This window comes from Chiroxiphia lanceolata, chromosome 9, assembly GCF_009829145.1.
Source record: "Chiroxiphia lanceolata isolate bChiLan1 chromosome 9, bChiLan1.pri, whole genome shotgun sequence".
Classification (NCBI taxonomy): domain Eukaryota; kingdom Metazoa; phylum Chordata; class Aves; order Passeriformes; family Pipridae; genus Chiroxiphia; species Chiroxiphia lanceolata.
The window spans coordinates 13,440,303-13,458,639 of NC_045645.1; the positions used below are offsets into that span (position 1 = coordinate 13,440,303).

General features: G+C 44.7%; 2 protein-coding genes and 1 long non-coding RNA gene across 7 annotated transcripts in view; 1 reads left to right on the plus strand and 2 right to left on the minus strand.

Moving 5' to 3' along the window:
- On the minus strand, nt 1–4,921 carry LOC116790897. Its single transcript, XR_004358528.1, has 3 exons — nt 4,534–4,921; nt 670–761; nt 1–87 (listed from the first exon to the last, which is right to left on the minus strand). It is a non-coding gene; the product is annotated as an uncharacterized LOC116790897 (long non-coding RNA).
- LOC116790896 (methylcrotonoyl-CoA carboxylase beta chain, mitochondrial-like) lies at nt 4,040–15,590 on the plus strand. The gene is made up of 13 exons (XM_032696406.1): nt 4,040–4,253; nt 4,820–5,099; nt 7,115–7,311; nt 8,198–8,376; nt 9,092–9,172; nt 10,122–10,300; nt 11,027–11,219; nt 12,212–12,303; nt 12,491–12,647; nt 13,400–13,522; nt 13,926–14,071; nt 14,369–14,450; nt 15,385–15,590. The coding sequence occupies exons 1-13, from the start codon at nt 4,079–4,081 to the stop codon at nt 15,466–15,468; spliced, it is 1,968 nt and encodes a 655-aa protein (XP_032552297.1). The 5' UTR covers nt 4,040–4,078; the 3' UTR covers nt 15,469–15,590.
- The window catches only part of LOC116790895 (retinoid isomerohydrolase), a 20,766-nt gene continuing 17,778 nt past the window's right edge, over nt 15,350–18,337 (minus strand). For 2 of the 5 annotated variants that reach the window (XM_032696402.1, XM_032696401.1), the window contains exons 22-24: nt 17,440–17,745; nt 17,240–17,351; nt 15,597–16,541 (exon numbers count right to left, since the gene is read on the minus strand). In XM_032696402.1, the coding sequence (XP_032552293.1) occupies nt 16,390–16,541; nt 17,240–17,351; nt 17,440–17,745 (570 nt within the window). In that variant the 3' untranslated portion in view covers nt 15,597–16,389. Of the gene's footprint in view, nt 16,542–17,239; nt 17,352–17,439; nt 17,746–18,337 lie in introns of all 5 variants that reach the window. The other 3 variants (XM_032696405.1, XM_032696403.1, XM_032696404.1) reach the window with 3 other exon arrangements.

The following is an 18,337-nucleotide window of genomic DNA, read 5'->3' on the forward strand; positions in this document are numbered from 1 at the left end:
TTTGGGTATCACCAGTTATCTGCATTCTTAGAATGGAATTCTGTTCTCTTCAGCTTGTAGCAGTGCAATTCAGGACAGGCTCTGGCCCTGCAACAGGGAATTGTACACACTATTAATTATGTATGCACTATTAATTATCTCTTAACCAGAAGATAGTTCTGCTCTTTTTGTTCTGTGCATTTTTTGCAGGAGTAAGACAAACCAGAAACTCCCATTTTTCAGTAATGTAAGCAAGTGTACAAACTCTTTGTCTTCTCCAAATCAGCTGTGTTTCCACAATTGGAATTATTATGCAATTATACATGGGTTTTTCAGGTCTTTGTGGCAACAGACTGGGAACCTGGGAAGGCTAAACTACAGTACAAAAATACTGTGATACTATGCTAAATGATGTGAAAAATAAATGTGGATAAGGGTTTGATGCTAATAGGTATTTTTATAGGTGTTGTAATACATCTGCTGTCTCATACAGCTGTACTTGAAGAAATGTGCAGAAAACTTCCATGACTCAGCTGCTCACCCTCATCTTTTGGCACAGTTTGCAAAGGCCTACCTGGCTCTGCACAGCTCTCTGTGTGAGGATTTATAAAACTTCAAGACATCCAAAATAAGAAACTAAATGGTATGGGAGCATCTGATACATCCTCAGTGGAAATTAAATTTACTTACTGAGGATCAGGCTCCCAACTTCTCTTGCATTTAGTCTCCCATCTTCCAACTGGTTCATTTAGTTCCTCGCGTTCTCTTAAATTTTCCTGCAACTAACATAAACTTCTTACTATTTCATATCAAATGCAGTTCAGCACACCTCACAAGGCTGAGCTTTTCCTTTGGAATAGATGCAAACGCACCAAGTGGAAGTTACTTCATTATCAAATTTGTTTTGAATCTATTAAATCTATTTTAGAATGATGTAAGCCCTGAAAATGCAGTGGGACTGTCTGAGTCTGTTAGCACTTCTAAGTAAACAAACAAAACCTGTTTTAATTTAGCCCAATTTCCAGGCCCCCATTGTCAGAACACCACTAAAAGCTTTTTGGGTATTAAAAAACAAAATCTAAATAAGAAACAGAAGCTCCATAAGGAGGAGGGCTTTGTGGGAACCTTCCTGCCTTTGGTCTGACAATCCAGAAAGTGTGTTCTGGTTTCCCCCAGCATCCGGTGCACTCCAGCAAGTTTCTAAATCCAGCTGAGTTCAAACTTCCCTCAAAGCTTCGGTGTTCCTTAAATGGCACATTTCAGCTTTGCTGGCAGAGCTGCAGCTCATGGTAAAGGAAGCCACCACCACATTAGCATTTTCCCTAAATGCTGCTCTATATATTCTCAATGCTCAGCTCAAAAGTCGCTAAAATAAGCTCCTAAAATAACAACTTCAAACACTTGCACATGGCTGCAGCCTCTCAGAATGGCTGTTTTTTCCTCCCTCACTCGATTCCCCCTTGGTGTTTGTTAAACAAAGGATGCTCCATACCATAGCAAGAGAGAAAGGCTGATCCCAGTTTAAGGACTAGAATAAGTCAATTAGGATCTGTTGGCTTTTAATTAAAGGATTTGTTATTTATACCAAGCTGTCTCCCAGTACAAACTGGTGGCTGATACCTTCTGTCTGTGATAAGCATCCACTCACATATATATGGGGGCTGAAATGCAGGGAAAAGTGTTTCTTTATCCTTTAATCTGTGCAAACAGCATCCAGCTTTCATGAGAATGAAATTAAATTACTCATTTAAGCCTGAGTAAAAGGCACCTGAGTTAAATACAGCAAATCCTGCCTGTGAACACTGATTCTATCTACTGGAAAACCTGTACAATAATAAAGAATCACAGAATCATTTAGGCTGGAAAAGAGCTTTGAGATCATCGAGTCTAACTGTTAACCCAGCACTGCCAAGGCCACCACAATATAAGCAATAAAAAATTAACTGCAAGAGGTATTTAAAAAAAAATCTTCAAATTGAAATCACATGAGATGGAATTGCCACACAATACTAGCAGTTTAGAGATAGTGTCTCTTATGGAAGCCACATACTTAATTACGGAAAATGAAATAAGAACTGTGAAAATTATAATGGAACAGGAGTCACTGATACATTCACAGAACTGAGTAGGAAAAAATCTTCCTAATTCATGAAATGATATATGGGTCAGCTTTAAAAAAAAGCCCAGAAATAACAGGAAGCCCAAATCTCTCTTGGAATACATATCCAAGCATTTGCACCTGCAATTCCTTCTCCAGCAAGCCAAACACGAGCATGTGGCGTTTTCACTGCTACCAACACCTCTTTGAAATTCACACCTCCTCAAATGTATTCTACTGCTTTACATGGATTTCTGTCACCATTCTTTCCTTCCCCATTATCACCTGCACCACACAGAGCACAAAAATTCACATTAAATCCCATGGGAAATGCAAGATCTATGCAAATCTGCATAATTACTTCTGTCTCTCCTCTTCAGCTGTTCACAAGTTTCTCAAACTGTTGAGAGAAAAGAGTCCTGACTACACCAGGGAAGGAGGGAAGATGTGAACTGAAATGAGCAACAACCCAAGGCACAAATGCCCCAAACCAGCCCAAATGATGCAGCAGCTGCTGAATTCATCCATGGGTTCCATCAGGAACTTCTCATGGCTGCATCAGTGCCACAACACATGTCCAGATTAGTGTGTTTGTTAATAGTTTCATTATTCAGTTGAGAGGAGGCCATGCAGATGTTCCCAGGGCTGGAGCCCCTCTGCTCTGGAGACAGGCAGGGAGAGCTGGGGGTGTTCACTTGGAGAAGAGAAGGCTCCAGGGGGACCTTAGAGCACCTTCCAGTGCCTAAAGGGGCTCCAAGAGAGCTGGAGAGGGACTTGGGACAACGGCCTGGAGGGACAGGACAAGGGGGAATGGCTTCCCACTGCAAGAGGGCTTAGATGGGATATTGGGAAGGAATTCTTGGCTGTGAGGGTGGTGAGGCCCTGGCTCGGGTTGCCCAGAGAAGCTGTGGCTGCCCTATCCTTGGAAGTGTTCAAGGCCAGGTTGGACGGGGCTTGGAGCAACCTGGTCCAGTGGAAGGTGTCCCTGCCCATGGCAGGGAATGGAATGAGGTGCGCTGGTCCCTTCCAACACAAACCAGTCTGTGATTACCAGTAACAAATGCCCACCACTTGCCTCGTTTTGACTGGTCCAGAATTAATGAGCATTTTAGGAAAATGTAAATCAGATCTGGGACCCTATTTTTTTAAAGAGATTATTTACATGTGCAGACATGCCACCCCAGACTTAGCCTGACCCTCTGCACTGTCTATGTTATCCTTGAGTGCTACATTTTCTCTGACAGAGGATCTCTGCCTCATGCTCCCTGGGCTCTCCTTAGGTTCAGCACAGACCTTCATCTCCCTGTCACAGGGTTTGGGACAGCAGGAGGGACTCTGGCACTTCCCAAGGGACAGCTGAAGCCACCCAAGGCAGTGATGTCACTTCCCACAGCTCCACCTGCATCGAGTTTCTGATATGAGGGAGCACAACACCAGACTGTCCTGTCTGCTCTAACTGTGGAAGGACAAAAAAATATATTCTTAATTAGAATAGCTCAGCAAATCTTAATTATTATCCTCAAGATTTTTTAATAATATATATAACTTATTTACCTACAAATTCCAGGCTATGCTGGATACTTTCACTCACGAACATATTAGTCATCACTTAATTATCACAACCCAGCCTTATTAATATGTATAATATGGATAAAGAGCTCTCTGGCAGGGATGCATTTTAATGAAGGCGCTGAAAAGCAACACACAGTAATTTCTAGAAGGTTATGACATGACTGACAGTAGCAAACTGAAGCAGCCCAGGGATGGGATGGGGTATGGAAGGAGAAAAATAAAACGAACTAGTTTTAATATTTTAACGATAAATTTAATTGGAGAGAGGACACCCAGGGAACAGGACACTGGGGGCAAAGGACACACATGGCACAGGACACCTGAGTACAGGACACCTGAGACACAGGGCACACGACATACATGGCACAGGAAACCCAGGGAACAAGATTCTTGGGACACAGGACACCTAGGGGACAGGACACCTAAGGAATGGGACAACCAGGGGTCAGGACACATGTGGCACAGGACACACGGGACACGGGACACTCGAGGCTGAGGATACCAAGGGCACAGGGCACACAGGGCACAGGACACCCGGGGCACGGGACACCGGGGCGGGTCGCTCCGCGGAGCCGCCCCGTGAGGCGGGCCCGGACAGGACGGGGTAAGTCAGGGACGGTGGGACGCATACGGGTGGGCCGCGGCGGGCGCGGAGCGGAGCCAGCGGCGGGCGGAGGGCCAGGCCGGGCCGGGCCGGGGGGCCCCGCCGGAGGGGCCGCAGCCCCGCGCTCCCTGCCCGGCACGGCCCCGGCCCCGCCGCGCTCCGCAGGCCCGGCGGGGCCCGCCCGGCCCGGGGGCGCAGGGGGAGCCGCGGCATCCCCTCACGGCCTCCGTGGGAACAGGAGGTGTCCCCTTACGTCCCCCCTGGCGGGGCAGGAACTTACGGTGTCTCCTCACGACCCCCGTGGAAGGGCGGAAAGAGGGGTGTCCCCTCACGACCGACTGGAGTCAGGATGTCCCCTCACGACCCTCGGAGAAGGGAGGGGACAGTGGCTGTCCCTTCACGATCCCCGTCTATCAGGGGGTGTCCCCGCAGGGCCCACATGGCAGGGCAGGCACCGGGGCTGTCCCCTCACGGCCCCCGCCCGAGGCGAGGGGGCCGCGTTCCCCCTCAGCCGAGAGAATCCGCGCTGTAATTCCCGTCACTAAGCGCTGTTTGTTGTCTCCCAGCTCTCGGGACCATGTGGAGCACGGCCCCTCTATGCGCCCTGGGCAGGAGCCGCCCCGGGCCCTCTCTGACCCGCCTGCTCCAGTGGGAATATAGGGAGCTCCTGTTGCATGGCCAGAGCTGGGGAAGGGCACACCACCTGCCCCCACGCCGATTTGTGAGTAATAAGTCAAAATACAGGCGGCACCTCCGAACGTACCCAGTTCTGGACGGACGTGTCCTCGCTGTGCACCGACATGTGTTCGAACAGAATTTAAGGAACAGTGAGGCTGTGGTTAAAAGGTAATAAACCGGTTTTGTGGGGGTTTAAAAGTGTTGCTGCTTGTAGCACTGTGTGAGAATTACTGACAGGCGCTTCAACATATGGACAGTGGTTGCCCCATCCTTGGGAGTGTTCAAGGCCTGGTTGGACAGGGCTTGGAGCAACCTGGGGTAGTGGAAGGTGTCCCTGCCCATGGCAAGGGTTAGAATGGGATGATCTTTAAGGTCCTTCCTAACCTAACCCTTTTGTGAAATGTTGACTGAAATACCCAAATCGAAGTGCAAACTGTATTTAACATAGTGCCATGTGTTGTTTTGCATATATTGCTAAGAAGTATTTTTTTTAGACCTTCATAACATTTGTTTCGTGTTGGATTTTGAATGCAAAGACATAAATGGTGACTCACACGCTCCTGACAGAGTAGGAGACAGTTACTGCAGTCAGTCGTGATTCAGTGATAAAAGCAGGAAAATGCATTTTATGTATTAGTCCTGAAAGATCAGATGGCAAAAACGCAAAGGCCTTTGTTCAGGGAGTGATCCGTGAGCTGGAAGCAAAGCTACAGAAAACACACTGTGCCCTCCTGTGGTGGCATTTAGGACTTTAACAAAATCCTTAGCTTTTTCCTTCAGAGCTTTTCCGACCTCCACGGTCTGCAGGGAGCCACACTAAGATAATGGAGTCACACACGGAGTGCTGTGTGAGTAGTTGTGCCAAACAGCATTTATAGTTAAAGATGATGCATCTGGGGGGAAAACGTTGTGCTTGAAATAAAGGAAAAACCTGGTTTATTTAAGACCAAAATGATTTGAGATACCACATTTGTTTACAGTTTATTCAATTCTTTATCTAAACTTGAGGCTTCCCTGACAATAACATTTGGTAATCACTTCCTCCCACTGCAACCTTCACTACTGTTAGTGTATCTTACATGCAGTAGAGTGTGCTTTTCTTCTAGATTTAGTAATTTATTCTACTTATCAGTTACTGATTTTTGTCAGATAAACTTGTTAAAGGGAGCTGACAGAGAAAGCCTTTGTTTGGCTTCTTCCCTAGAGTAGTTTGAAATGGAGATTCATGCTGAGATAGGGTGAGCACATAGTTAGATTTATTTTTATATATTATATTATTGCCTTTATTGGACAGTTTTTGAATAAGGAAAGTAAAATGCTTGCTTTACATAACAGATCTTCGCTTTTTATTACACTTTGTAAGAAAAAATAATCCAAAAATGTGAGTTCATCTTCTTTCTCCTGCCATTTATATGAAAACTGTGCAATATATTTTACTATGTTCAATCTACTAAAAGGTAACTTATAATGAAATCACAGAGTCATCAAATGGTTTGGGTTGGGAGGGATCTTAAATCCCATCTCCTTCCACTCCCTGCCATGGGCAGGGACTCCTTGCACTATCCCATGTTGCTCCAAGCCCCGTCCAACCTGGCCTTGGACACTTCCAGGGATGGGGCAGCCACAGCTTCTCTGGGCAACCTGTGCCAGGGCCTCACCACCCTCACAGCCAAGAATTCCTTCCCAATATCCCATCTAAGCCTGCCCTTTGTCAGTGGGAAGCCATTCTCCCTTGTCCTGTCCCTCCAGGCCGTTGTCCCAAGTCCCTCTCCAGCTCTCTTGGAGCCCCTTTAGGCACTGGAAGGTGCTCTAAGTTCTCATTGGAGCCTTCTCTTCTCCAGGTGAACACCCCCAGCTCTCCCTGCCTGTCTCCAGAGCAGAAGGGCTCCAGCCCTGGAAGCATCTCCGTGGCCTTCTCTAGATGGGACACGTTGAGCTTCTCATCCACCAACACCCCAAGTCCTTCTCCCCAGGGCTGCTCCCAATCCATTCCTCACCAAGCCTGGATTTGTGCTCAGTATTGCCCAGACCCGGGGCAGCACCTGCACTTGGCCTTGTTGAAGTTCTCCCAGGCCCAGGTCTGCAGCCTTGTTGAGATACCTCTGGATGCCATCCCTCCCCTCCAGCGTGACCACACCACACAGCTTTGTTTCCATTAACTGAAACTTTGTTTTTTCCATTAGATACTTGGAATTGTTGGAGAGGGTGAGGAAAGGAGGGGGAGAAAACGCCATCCTGCGCCACACTCAGCGCAATAAGAAGCTGTTTGTTCGGGAGCGCCTGAAGCTGCTGCTGGATGATGAGTCTTTCCTGGAGCTGTCCCCTCTGGCAGGGCTCAACATGCCCTATGGGGATGTCCCTGCTGCTGGATGCCTCACTGGTAATGGAAAATGGAATGGCAAAGGAAAAAGGAAAGGAAAAAGGATGCATGTCATAAGGTTTATGGAATATTTTAGTATCTGCGCGTTCCTAGGAAAGGTGAACATCAGTTCTATCCAGGAGCAGCTCCCAACAGGGAAGAGTTCAGCACTGCTGTATTATTATTATGATGTGATTTTTTGGGGGGAAATCTGAGAGAAACCTTTTTTAAAAAAGTCTTTTTTTTCTTCCAGTTTTAATAATTTATTCTACTTACCAGTTATTGATTTTTGTCTCAAAAAATTTAGAGTGATGTATCAAATCAGCTGTTGCCTGTTGAAGGAGAGGGTACAAAGTAACTGTGAGACACAGGAGCTGTGGTGTTTATTTTGTAGTGTTTTTCAAATTGTAGACAATTGGATTGTCTGTGCAAACATTGTCTTTTTAAACTGGAACCACTCTTCAAAATTCATTTTAAAATAAAAAAACCACTCTTCAAAATTCCTTTTTAAAAAGAACTTAAAAGAACAGAGTATGAAATCCTTCTTTTATCACAGATTGTTACCTTTTTCGGTTTTATAGGTGTAATTTTTAATTGCCTCCCCTTTTTTATCTCAAGGTTTGGGAGTCAAAGTATGTAAGTTTTTCTCTTTCATTGTCACCAGGAGTACGTAAGTTTATTTGAAGTTCTGTCTTCTGTCATTTGGATTACTTTCTTAAGTGTCCTGGTTATTCCAGAGAAGAGGGATAGATTTCTTTCCTTTGTGGTATTTTCAAGTTGATTTGGATCTTCTTGAGACAGTATTACTGAAAAAAACCTCTTGGCTATAATTTGGCCGCCTTGTTTTGTGTGTTATTTTAAAGAGTCACGATAAGTAACTGTGGAACTGATTTGAATTGAATTACAGGAATTGGCAAAGTCTGTGGAATCTGGTGTGTCTTTGTGGCAAGTGATGCCACTGTGAAAGGAGGAACTATTTACCCAATTGGAGTGAAAAAACAGTTAAGAGCCCAAGAAATTGCCATGGAGAACAGGCTGCTGTCTGTGCACCTTGTGGACAGCGGGGGAGCATTCCTACCACTACAGGTAATGCTGGCATCACTGCAGAGGAGAAAACATCTGTGTTATTTCATCCCTTTGGCTAATCTTGCATCTACTCACAGTTTAGAAACTTGAATGAGTGTGCAGAGCTGCTTTTTTGTCTTTAATAAACCAGTACCTAGTGTGAGAGGCTTCAGAATCTATAGTTTTCTCTGTTTTATTGCCTTGTTTGTGCTAGCAATGCACCAATGTCCATGGCCTTTAAAAGTGCAATTTTTGCAATTCTTAATACAAAAGGAGAATTTGCACAGGTTCCTTTCCAATGGAAAAGGTCATCCTATCACAGAGATCGTGGTTGTTCCCTCTCCACACTGAAAGCAAGCACACAGCAAAAGCTTTTACCTGACTTAAGGAGTGGTATCAAAAACTGAATAAAAAGGGAAACTGCTGAAGGCATTTTACAGATAAAGTAGGAACACGATCCTCCACTTCTCCATATTTACAGTTTCAGTTTGTTTAGAATAAATTAGTTTCACAAAAAATCATGAAACCTCTTTTGAAAGACATGGGTGTTTTTTTGGGATTTTACAATGGAAAAAGTACCATAGTGCATGCTGTATATGAAAGGTTCAGGTGTGATTGTGAGTGAGGACCTTCCCAGGTTCAGTTACAACATATTTGGGAATGAATGGAGTGAAGAGGAGGCACCAGCTTTTATAGTTAATATTAAAATTCATTTTTTCTTTTCTCTGTACGTCAGTCAGAGCTGTTTCCTGACAAGCTGCACGGTGGCAGGATTTTCTACAATGAAGCAGTCATGTCTGCCATGGGAATCCCTCAGGTACAATGTCATGGGGAGGGCAAGAGAGGGTGGTCTGTGTGATCAATTGAGTTCTGAAAAAAATATTTGTTCCAATACAATTTCTAGGAACAACTCTCAAATGTGCAGAAAAATTCCTAAATTTATTTGTGGGGAAGGGAAACTCAAATAGTATCAAATCATGGAATTGTTTAGGTTGGAAAAGATCTCTAAGATCACCAAGACTAACCATCAATCCAGCACCACCACCATGTTCACCACTAAACCATGATCCCAAGTGTCATATCCACGATTTTTGAAAACTTCCAGTGATGGTGGCTCCACCACTTTCCTGAGAAGTCTGTTCCAATGCTTTAAACCCTGTCTGTGAAAAACATTTCACCAGTATCCAATCTAAACCTCCCCTGGTGCAGCTTAAGGCCGTTTCCTCTTGTCCTGTCCCTTGTTCCCTGGCAGCAGAGCCCGACCCCCACCTGGCTCCACCCTCCTGTCAGGGGGTTGCAGAGACCAAGAAGGTCCTTCCTGAGCCTTCTTTTTCTCCAGGCTGAGCTCCCCCAGCTCCCTCAGCTGCTTCTGGTGCTCCAGACCCTTCCCCAGCTCTGTTCCCTTCCCTGGACACGCTCCAGCCCCTCAATGTCTTTCTTGGTGAGAAGGGCTCAGAACTGGACACAGGACTGGAGGTGGGGCCTCCCCAGTGCCAGGTACATTGTCTCACACAAGGGAACATTTCAGCCTTAAGGATCTTCTGTTTCCTGACTGACTGTGATGAAAAAGCAGCAAATCACTGGGTTATTTCAGGGTAAACATTGAACTTTCCAAACCAGCATTGTTATTCCTGCTGGTTTTATATCTCCAGTTCATTGTTCCCCAAGCTGTGGTTTAGCACCTTGAGCATTTCTGGAACAACTTCGGGCTTTGGCTTTTCCTCTCCCCTCTCCAGCACTGTCTGTTGTGGTTTCTGTGCCCTCAGGTGGCTGTGGTGTGTGGCTCCTGTGTTGCTGGAGGTGCCTATGTGCCCACCATGGCTGAGGAAGCTGTGATCATAGATAAAATTGGGACACTGTTCCTGGCTGGCCCACCACTTGTAAAAGCTGCTACAGGAGAATATGTGTCTCCCGAAGACCTTGGAGGAGCCAAACTTCACTCACAGTATGTGGAATATTCTCAAAAATAGTAGAGAATTCAGCATACTCAGCTTTACAGGAACATGGCATTGTCGTTTCAGAGCAGGGCCAAAAGGGGAACCTGTGATTACACTGGTTTTCCTTCTCAGATTCAGGGGTTTTGGTTAAATCAGCCAAATGGAAGTAAAATTACATGTTGTTATGGGGTAAGGCAGAGACTGGACCAATTGGATTTGGATTCCCATTGTTCCGCATACTTCCTGAACAACTTCAGGCAAGTCACTTCCTCTGTGCCTCAGAGGGACCAGCTCAGAAGAGAGATGCTATCACCTGTTTTCATAGTGTTTTCCAGGATACATATATTTAATTAACTACATGTCTTATGTACTTTTTATCCAGGCTGGAACCGCTTATTTTGAAACAATTCCTAATGTTTGTTTTCCATTTTCCCTTTTCAGTATTGTTTGTAACAACAGCCTCATGAAAATACATTCAAAGGTCTTTCTTTAATCCAGATAAACACAAAAGTCACAGGGAAGAACTTCTCCTTACTGTGAATTTGGGTTAGATTGCATAGAAATTTCCTTGAGCTACTGCTTTCAACTCATTCATCCAGAACAAAATCACACAGTATTTGCAGGGAGTTTGGAGAGCCACAGTACAGATTAAGGTTTTTAGCTCTGGTTTGGGCTTTCTATCAGAGTTTACATTTCATGCATTCAATGCTAATCAATGTTGCTCTCTGTCCTAGAGTCAGTGGCTGTACTGACCATTTTGCACCTTCAGAAAAGGAGGCCTATGAATGTATTCGCAATGTTGTCTCTACGTTAAACTATGACCCAGTGCCAGAGGAGGGCACAGAGCACGACAGTCCCCTGTACAGCTCTGAGGAGCTCTTGGGACTGGCACCACAGGACTATAGGTGTACTCTTCCTGTCAAACTGGTAAGGGGACAGGGACTGCATTCCTTCATCCCTCTGTCTGCTCTGTCTCATAGCTCCAGATTAACAGACTCTTGTTCTCTCTTGAAAAATACGTATTTTTACCTCATCCATTGCCAGCCTGTCTTGAGTCTGCAACAAAGCAGGATGGCAACAGTTCTGTAGAATTATAGAAAATACTTAAATTGAAATCCTGCTGGAGATAAGATACATTCTAGATAATTCTAGATTATGCCAGCTGATCCCCATCTGTTTCCATGCACTGTTGAGATGCTGTTGGGTCAGCATGGCTTGTACTGTGTTGGCTGCCTTGAGAACATGCACCCCTTTAAAGTCTGGTTTTCCCCTCCTCCTGTTTTTTGGTTTTTTTTACCCCAGGCAATCAAGAATGTCATGCAACAGAAATGCCTGACTGAAAAAACAACACAGCTCAAATTAAACTTGTTTGAGGTTGGGACAGACACTAATACTTAAGCAGAGACAATGCAGAGCTGCCCACGCTATTTTCATTGTGTTCTAGATGAGATTTAGTCTCCAAGGATGTGAATCCAGTATCTTTTCCAGTGGTAAATTCTTGCAGTTAAGGGGATTGACTGTAGAAAGCAGAGTAGCTTTGGAAATGGCTTTTAATTGTATTGGAAAAAAGCCTGAGCAATAGGCAACAGAGTGTTTCTTATGCACAAAATCTGTAACTGCACGTGCTGGGGTTTTTTACATTTTTATGCACATGAACAACTGTGCTTTGAAACACTGAAATAATTTTTGAGTTGGACTTGGCTCAAAATACATGGTTGGTAATTAAACTAAACACAAATTGGATGTTTTGTGCATATTGAGTATTTAGCAAGACACCAAAAGACCTTCTGTGTTCATTGAGGTGGATTTCTTGCACAACACAGGTCTCCTACTATTTGAACAGAGCATTTCTTTTAGCAGAATTATCCTATTTCACTTCAATTTCTGTAGTAAAGTAAAATCTTTGTGTTTCTTTGCAGATTCTGAGCCGTTTGGTGGATGGAAGCAGATTCCAGGAATTCAAGGCTAATTTTGGAACAACATTAGTAACAGGATTTGGCCATGTGGAAGGGTAAGGCTGTGAATATTCACTATCAAAATGGATGGACGCATGTGTCTGAACAGCTTTTGGATCACCATCAGGTTTTACACTATTTCAATAATTCCTAGGGTTCAAAAGTGAAAGTCATGGAATGGTTAAGATTGGAAAAGACCTCTAAGCTGATCGAGTCCAACTGTCCATGTGTCTTGTTCTGTAGGCACTTGGTGGGGATTGTGGCCAACAACGGGGAGCTGGCTCACGATGCTGCTCTCAAGGGCAGCCACTTCGTCCAGCTCTGTGGCCAGCGGGGAATTCCCATCCTCTTCCTCCAAAATACTGCTCCACAGCCAGCAGGGCCAACAAGCATCTCACAGGTATGGCAGGTCTGCTTCCATATACTTAAGCAATTCCTAGTTCGTCTTGTGCCTGAAGTTACCTTTTCACAGTTATTAATTGTTAGGAAAATTGGGTTTTTTTAAACCACTCTTGATGGTTTAAATTATGAAGCTTCATAATGACTTTATTCTTAAATCTCTCCATTCTCTCTTGAGTTTTAAGCAGGCCTGCATGCCTATATAAAATTATAGCGGTCAGCTGGCAATGCAGGCTGTAAAACCTATCATTTAAAGCACTTTTTACATTGAAATACAGTTTATTGATTCTTCTGACACCACTGCACTCCAGAAAATTAGCTATTTCTCTTTCAGAAAAGTGTAGACATTAAAGTACAGTAGGTTTTGTCCTGAGCTGGGGGAAGCCTCGTAGTAAAACCTCTGCTAGATTCCCAGATCTGTTTCTGCAGTCTTGTTCCTCCCAAGGTCACCAGCGCTTAGACAAAGCCTGGCACAAATGAGTTACTCAGTGTTGGAGGCATTTGCACCTGGTTGTAATTGTTGTACTGATTTAAGTATTAAAATAAGTGCATAATGGGCTTATGAGTTAATGATATGAGTTATTTATGATATGTATGAGTTAATGATACCAGTCAGTTAATGATGCTGCATTTCTGGTGTGGAAGAAATGATCACACAGAATTGTAAATAATAAATAAATGTTTAGAAATACGAGTTTGGTGGGAGCAAAGAATAAAGTCTTTAAGGATCTAAAATGTCTCTTTTTATTCCAGGCAGAGGCTCATTCCAACAGGCTGAAAGCCCAGGCCTCCATGATGGCTGCTGTTGCTTGTGCTGCTGTTCCCAAAATCACCATCGTCATCGGGGGCTGTTACGGGAGCGACAGCTACGTCATGGTAGGGGTGGGATCAGCCCAAAGGCTTGGGACACACCTTTCACACTGTGCTAAAACTTCACAGCCTTGCAGTTTTAAAACAGTCAGTTACCTCGATCTGTCAACTGCTTTTTAAGTAAGAAATGCAGCACAGGACATGAATACTGAAAATTAAACATGTAGGAATGAAACATGTAAGTCCTTGGAGTTAAAACTCAAATACCAAAATAGCAATATTGAAGGCAGTGGGGATGGTTGTTGGTGGTTCCTACCACTGGGTGTCTGTGCTGATACAGGAGCTGTGTCATTAATGCTTTACAAATCCAAGTGTGTTCCGTTCTGCCTTGATCTTCATTGTGCCATCCCACAGATACCTTTTGTGATTGACTTCAGTGAGTTTCACTGTGCTTTTGTTTATTTTGTAGTGTGGGAGATCGTTCAGTCCAAACTTTCTGTTCCTGTGGCCTAATGCAAGAGTTGCTCTTGTGGATTCAAGACATTTCTCCACAGTCCCACAAGCTGGGGACAGTGACTCTACAGATGAATCAGAGCTGAAGCAGCTGAAGACAAAGTAAGGACATTAATTGCCTACTGTTGTTCATCTTACAGAGCACCATATCCCAAGCTAATAAAGCAAACCTGAACCTACTGAAAAATATTTTAAATTTCCATGTAATTTTATATCTCTCTGTTAGGATCTTCTCAAGCTGGTCTGTGCTGCAGAATGGTCAGATCTGTTGTGTTATTTTCTGCATTCAGATTCATTTTAACAGCAGTACTGCATGGAACTATTTGCTTGTTTCACCTATGACTTTTTCACTGCCCTGATGTTTTCATCATGCTTTTAAGCCTGTTCTGTACTCTCCAGGCTCGAGGAAGAAAGCAGTGCATTTTACTCCTCTGCCAGACTCTGGGATGATGGAATCATTCTACCTCAAAACACTAGAAAGGTGGGTTTTCCTTTTAGTACATCTTTTTCCCAGATCTCACAAGGATCTGGCAGCAAGTGTATAAGCCCATGACTCACTCAAGATCAGCAGCATGTTGATTCCAGACCTGGGGCTTCCACTGCTCACTCCTGTTATTGTGGAATTTAGCTCTGTAATTCTCATCCTTTCTTTTTCCCCCATTAGTTTATCCACAAAGTTTCTGTTGAATTCTGGTTACTTGACCAGTACATTTCCTCACTGAGCATCTCCATTGAGTTTACCCTTTGATTCTGTATCTGAATCCTTTTTTTTTCGTATAATCACCCATATCTTCAACTCTCTGAAGTTCAGATTCCTCACCATCCCCATTGTTTCCATTCTTTTGTCCTAGGATGTTGCTTTTTGCAACTTTCTCTTCTTGCTTGTAATTTGCTGTGTCCATTTGGGATACCCCCCTGGCTTTGTATTTATTTGAAGCTGGCAGACATCTCTCCATTCTTTCTAAAAGCCACTGCCTTTGTTCTTCTGTTTTTCCTTCATTAGCAATAAAAATGTTCTTTGCACTTCTGAAGTTTGTTCACATGAATATCACAAATACTTGAGGATCTCAATCCCTCCTGCTTTCAGCTGGGGTTAAACCACAACACAACCCTTCTAAGTATGGAACATATTTATGGAACTATGTGGATTTAAAATATTTTTTGTGGAGTTTATGGGAACTTTGATAATGGGGGAGCACCAAGAAGTGTTTTTTAGTCCTAGAGCCCTGAAATTCCCTTCTCCGGGAGCTACACATGAAAAGAAAATATGTGAGAGTTGAACTGTTCATTTTAGCATGTTCAGTGTTTCACAAAAAGAAGGAACAAATAAGTGCAGAACTGGTAAGTTTTACTGATTTTTTTTTTTTTTAAGGCTCATTGCTTATATTGGGTTTTTTTTGTTTGTTTTTAATTAGGTGATTGCCCAGTGCTTGGACATCATGGAACAGCAGAAGTACCAGGCCGTGTCTCCATGTCGCTATCCCATCATCAGGATGTAATCTTCACCCTCAAACCAGCAGCCCTGCAAAGCCAGCACCACCTGCCAGAACTCTTAAGTGTAAAGGATTTTCTAATTCTTTGATACTATTAATAAAAATGTTGAACAATTGAAGACAAACAAGAAGGCCGGATTTTAAGTCTATTAGCAGGAAGTTTTTATTTTCAACTAGAGCCTCTTTTAACATCAGCCGAAAGTTTATTTTGTGAGAAGGAAGGATAAAGCTGAGCATCTGTAGCACTCTAAGGAAACAAAATCAGCCCAAGGGATAACAATTGCTTGATTTTTTCATGTCCATGTTTTAGCATGAAATACAGAAATCAAGAAAATGTGCTTTGGCAAAAGAAAGGAGAAAGAGCAAACACACAAGGGAGTGTGTGCAGTCTGCAGCCTTACTGAAGAACAAAACTCTACCTGCCACCAGCCCTGGGCCATCCAGTTCAGGTTCCCAAAGCAGCTGTGGAAAGGCTCCACTTGGATTGCTCTGAGGATACTAAAGCAGTGACCAGGAGGGGATTTAAATCCATAATGCTTCAGTATAGGCTAAAAATTCTCAAACATGTAATGGAGCAGAGACTGTTATACATAATGTTACCACGTGTACAAGTGCTGAGGTTACACTCTGCTCTTTCAGGCATCTTTCACTCTGCTGCAGCTACAAGGATTAAATTTATAAAAATGGAACCACCACCACACCAAGCTTGTGGTGTTTTAACTGGAAATCATAGCAAAGGTTGTATTTAAAAAATACCTGATCAAGCGTATTGAAGAATCATGGCCAAAATTGAAGTGCTCAATGTGAATGAAGCAGCCACAGAAACTAAAGGGGATGTCGAAGGATTGTAGGTCACTGGAGTGGCTGTAAACAGAGACTGCCCCTTTGGGAGCTGGAACAGACCCACGTGAGGCATGGCTGGCAGGGTCATGCTCTCTTGAAGCACCCATGGAAGGTCACAGGGATGTTCACCTCCACCTCGGCCCGGGCCACCTCGCTCATGTCCTTGGCACTGAGGATGAGCAGGTAGGCGGGCTTGGGCCCCGTGCCTGGGCTGACCACAATGCTCAGCACAACCCCTGCAGTGAAAACACAAAGGGGATGTCCCAGGTGAGTGTGGGAAGTGTCTGTCCCTGGGGCTGGGCATGGGAGAGCAGCCACTTGCACTCAGAACACTGTAAATCCCATTGGAATTGTGTGATCAATGGTGCTGAGGGAGGTGGTGAGTGACACTGGCTCAGGCTGTCCAGAGAAGTTGTGGCTGCCCTGTCCCTGGAAGTGTTCAAGGCCAGGTTGGACGGGGCTTGGAGCAACCTGGGATACTAGAAGGTGTCCCTGTCCACGGCAGGGGGCTGGAATGAAATGATCATTAAGATCCCTTCCAACCCAAACCATTCCATGATTCTATGATTGTATATTTATTTCTCATACTATTTGGGCTCTTGCCACTGCTGGCTTTGCCAGCCTGTGGTGCTGTGGCACAGCAACTTCTATAATTCTTTTTAAAACTGTGAGAAAATTGCCAAAAAGCTAAAAAATTAAGACAACAGTTCACCTAGACCTCGAGGTCTTTCTCCTCTGTTTTCATTCAGTCTTAATTTTCCTGTATTTCCTCAGAAACTTCCCACCACTGTTAGTACCTGGCACATCTGGTCCAGGAGCTGCCTGCAGGCTCTGCCCCTGCCCACCTCTGGCCCAGCCCTGCAGCCAGCTTGGTGCCAGCTGACACAAACCTTCCCACTCCCAATGCCATGGACCCAAACCCCATGAGCCTTACCATCATCTTCCTCCAGAGCATCTGGATGTGAAACAAAGATGGGCTCCGACGGGTACGAATCCGGCTCCTGCCACACCCAGGTCTCCTTGGTCTTAACGTTCAGCTTGCAAAGCTAAAGGAGGGGAAAACCAAAAACCCCAGCTCAGAAATATTCTTTGTTGTCCTCAAACTGAACCCATCACCCATTCTTTGACAGTTACCCTGTCTGGGACAAAGTGATTCAGCCCCAGCCCATACGTGTACGTGTAAGGCTTCCCACTGTATTTCTTGTAGTTGATCTGTGGGAACTCAAAGGCTACAATAAAAAATAAATATATAAAAGCATGAGAATCAGTGGGACAGGGAGTGCAGGCAGTACTTGTGCTGTTGGGATTTGGGGTCTCATTTGTACCGTGACGTGGCCCCGAGAAAATCACTTCAGGCTCCAGCCAGATTGTCTCGTCGCTGTGCAGCGTTGCTGTGGCTGTTGTGTAGGGCAGGGTGACCAGATTCTTCCCTGTGTCAGCCTGGCACAAAGAGAAACACCCAGGAGATTGGAGGAACACATTTGTGAGTCTCTTTGCACAGATCTGTTGCAAACATCGACCAGGGAAGGCGGCAGGATATAGCAGAGCCTCAGGAGCTGCAGGGAGGCAACCGCTGCCATGTTCTTGGCAGTGGTGCAGAACTGTCTTGCTCCTCAGCCATCACTGTGCTCGTAAACACAACTTTCTTCCCCTCCTTGGGGCATTCAGAGGTTTTCATTAAGCACTGCCACGTGGGCTTGCCCTTCTCACTTGATCTGCAGCCCAATGAGCTCCATAGGCGGCTCAGCTGAGCACAGCCCTGGCAGCCCCTGGCCCACCCACCAGGGACCAAGAGAGCTGGAAAGGAACACAACAGCTGCCAGCCAGTGAGCTCTGTGCCAGGCTGGCAGCTCCAGGGACCTCACACCGAGAGCTAGAGGACTGAACCACACATGTGGCTGCTCCCTTCTCTGCTTCCAGGAGCAGTACCTTCCAGGATTAACTGCTGCCCCACAGCCTCTGCTATGAACAGAAATATATGGAATCATCAAAGGGTTTGGTTTAGAAGGGACCTCAAAGTCCATCTCTTTCC

Excerpts from the sequence above, each read along its gene's own strand:
- LOC116790896 (XM_032696406.1), top strand. The coding sequence starts at position 4,079 with ATGGGACAACCAGGGGTCAGGACACATGTGGCACAGGACACACGGGAC. Across the intron at positions 12,648-13,399 it reads GGCCAACAAGCATCTCACAG|GCAGAGGCTCATTCCAACAG; the intron begins GTATGGCAGGTC and ends TTTTTATTCCAG. Across the intron at positions 14,072-14,368 it reads CTGAAGCAGCTGAAGACAAA|GCTCGAGGAAGAAAGCAGTG; the intron begins GTAAGGACATTA and ends TGTACTCTCCAG.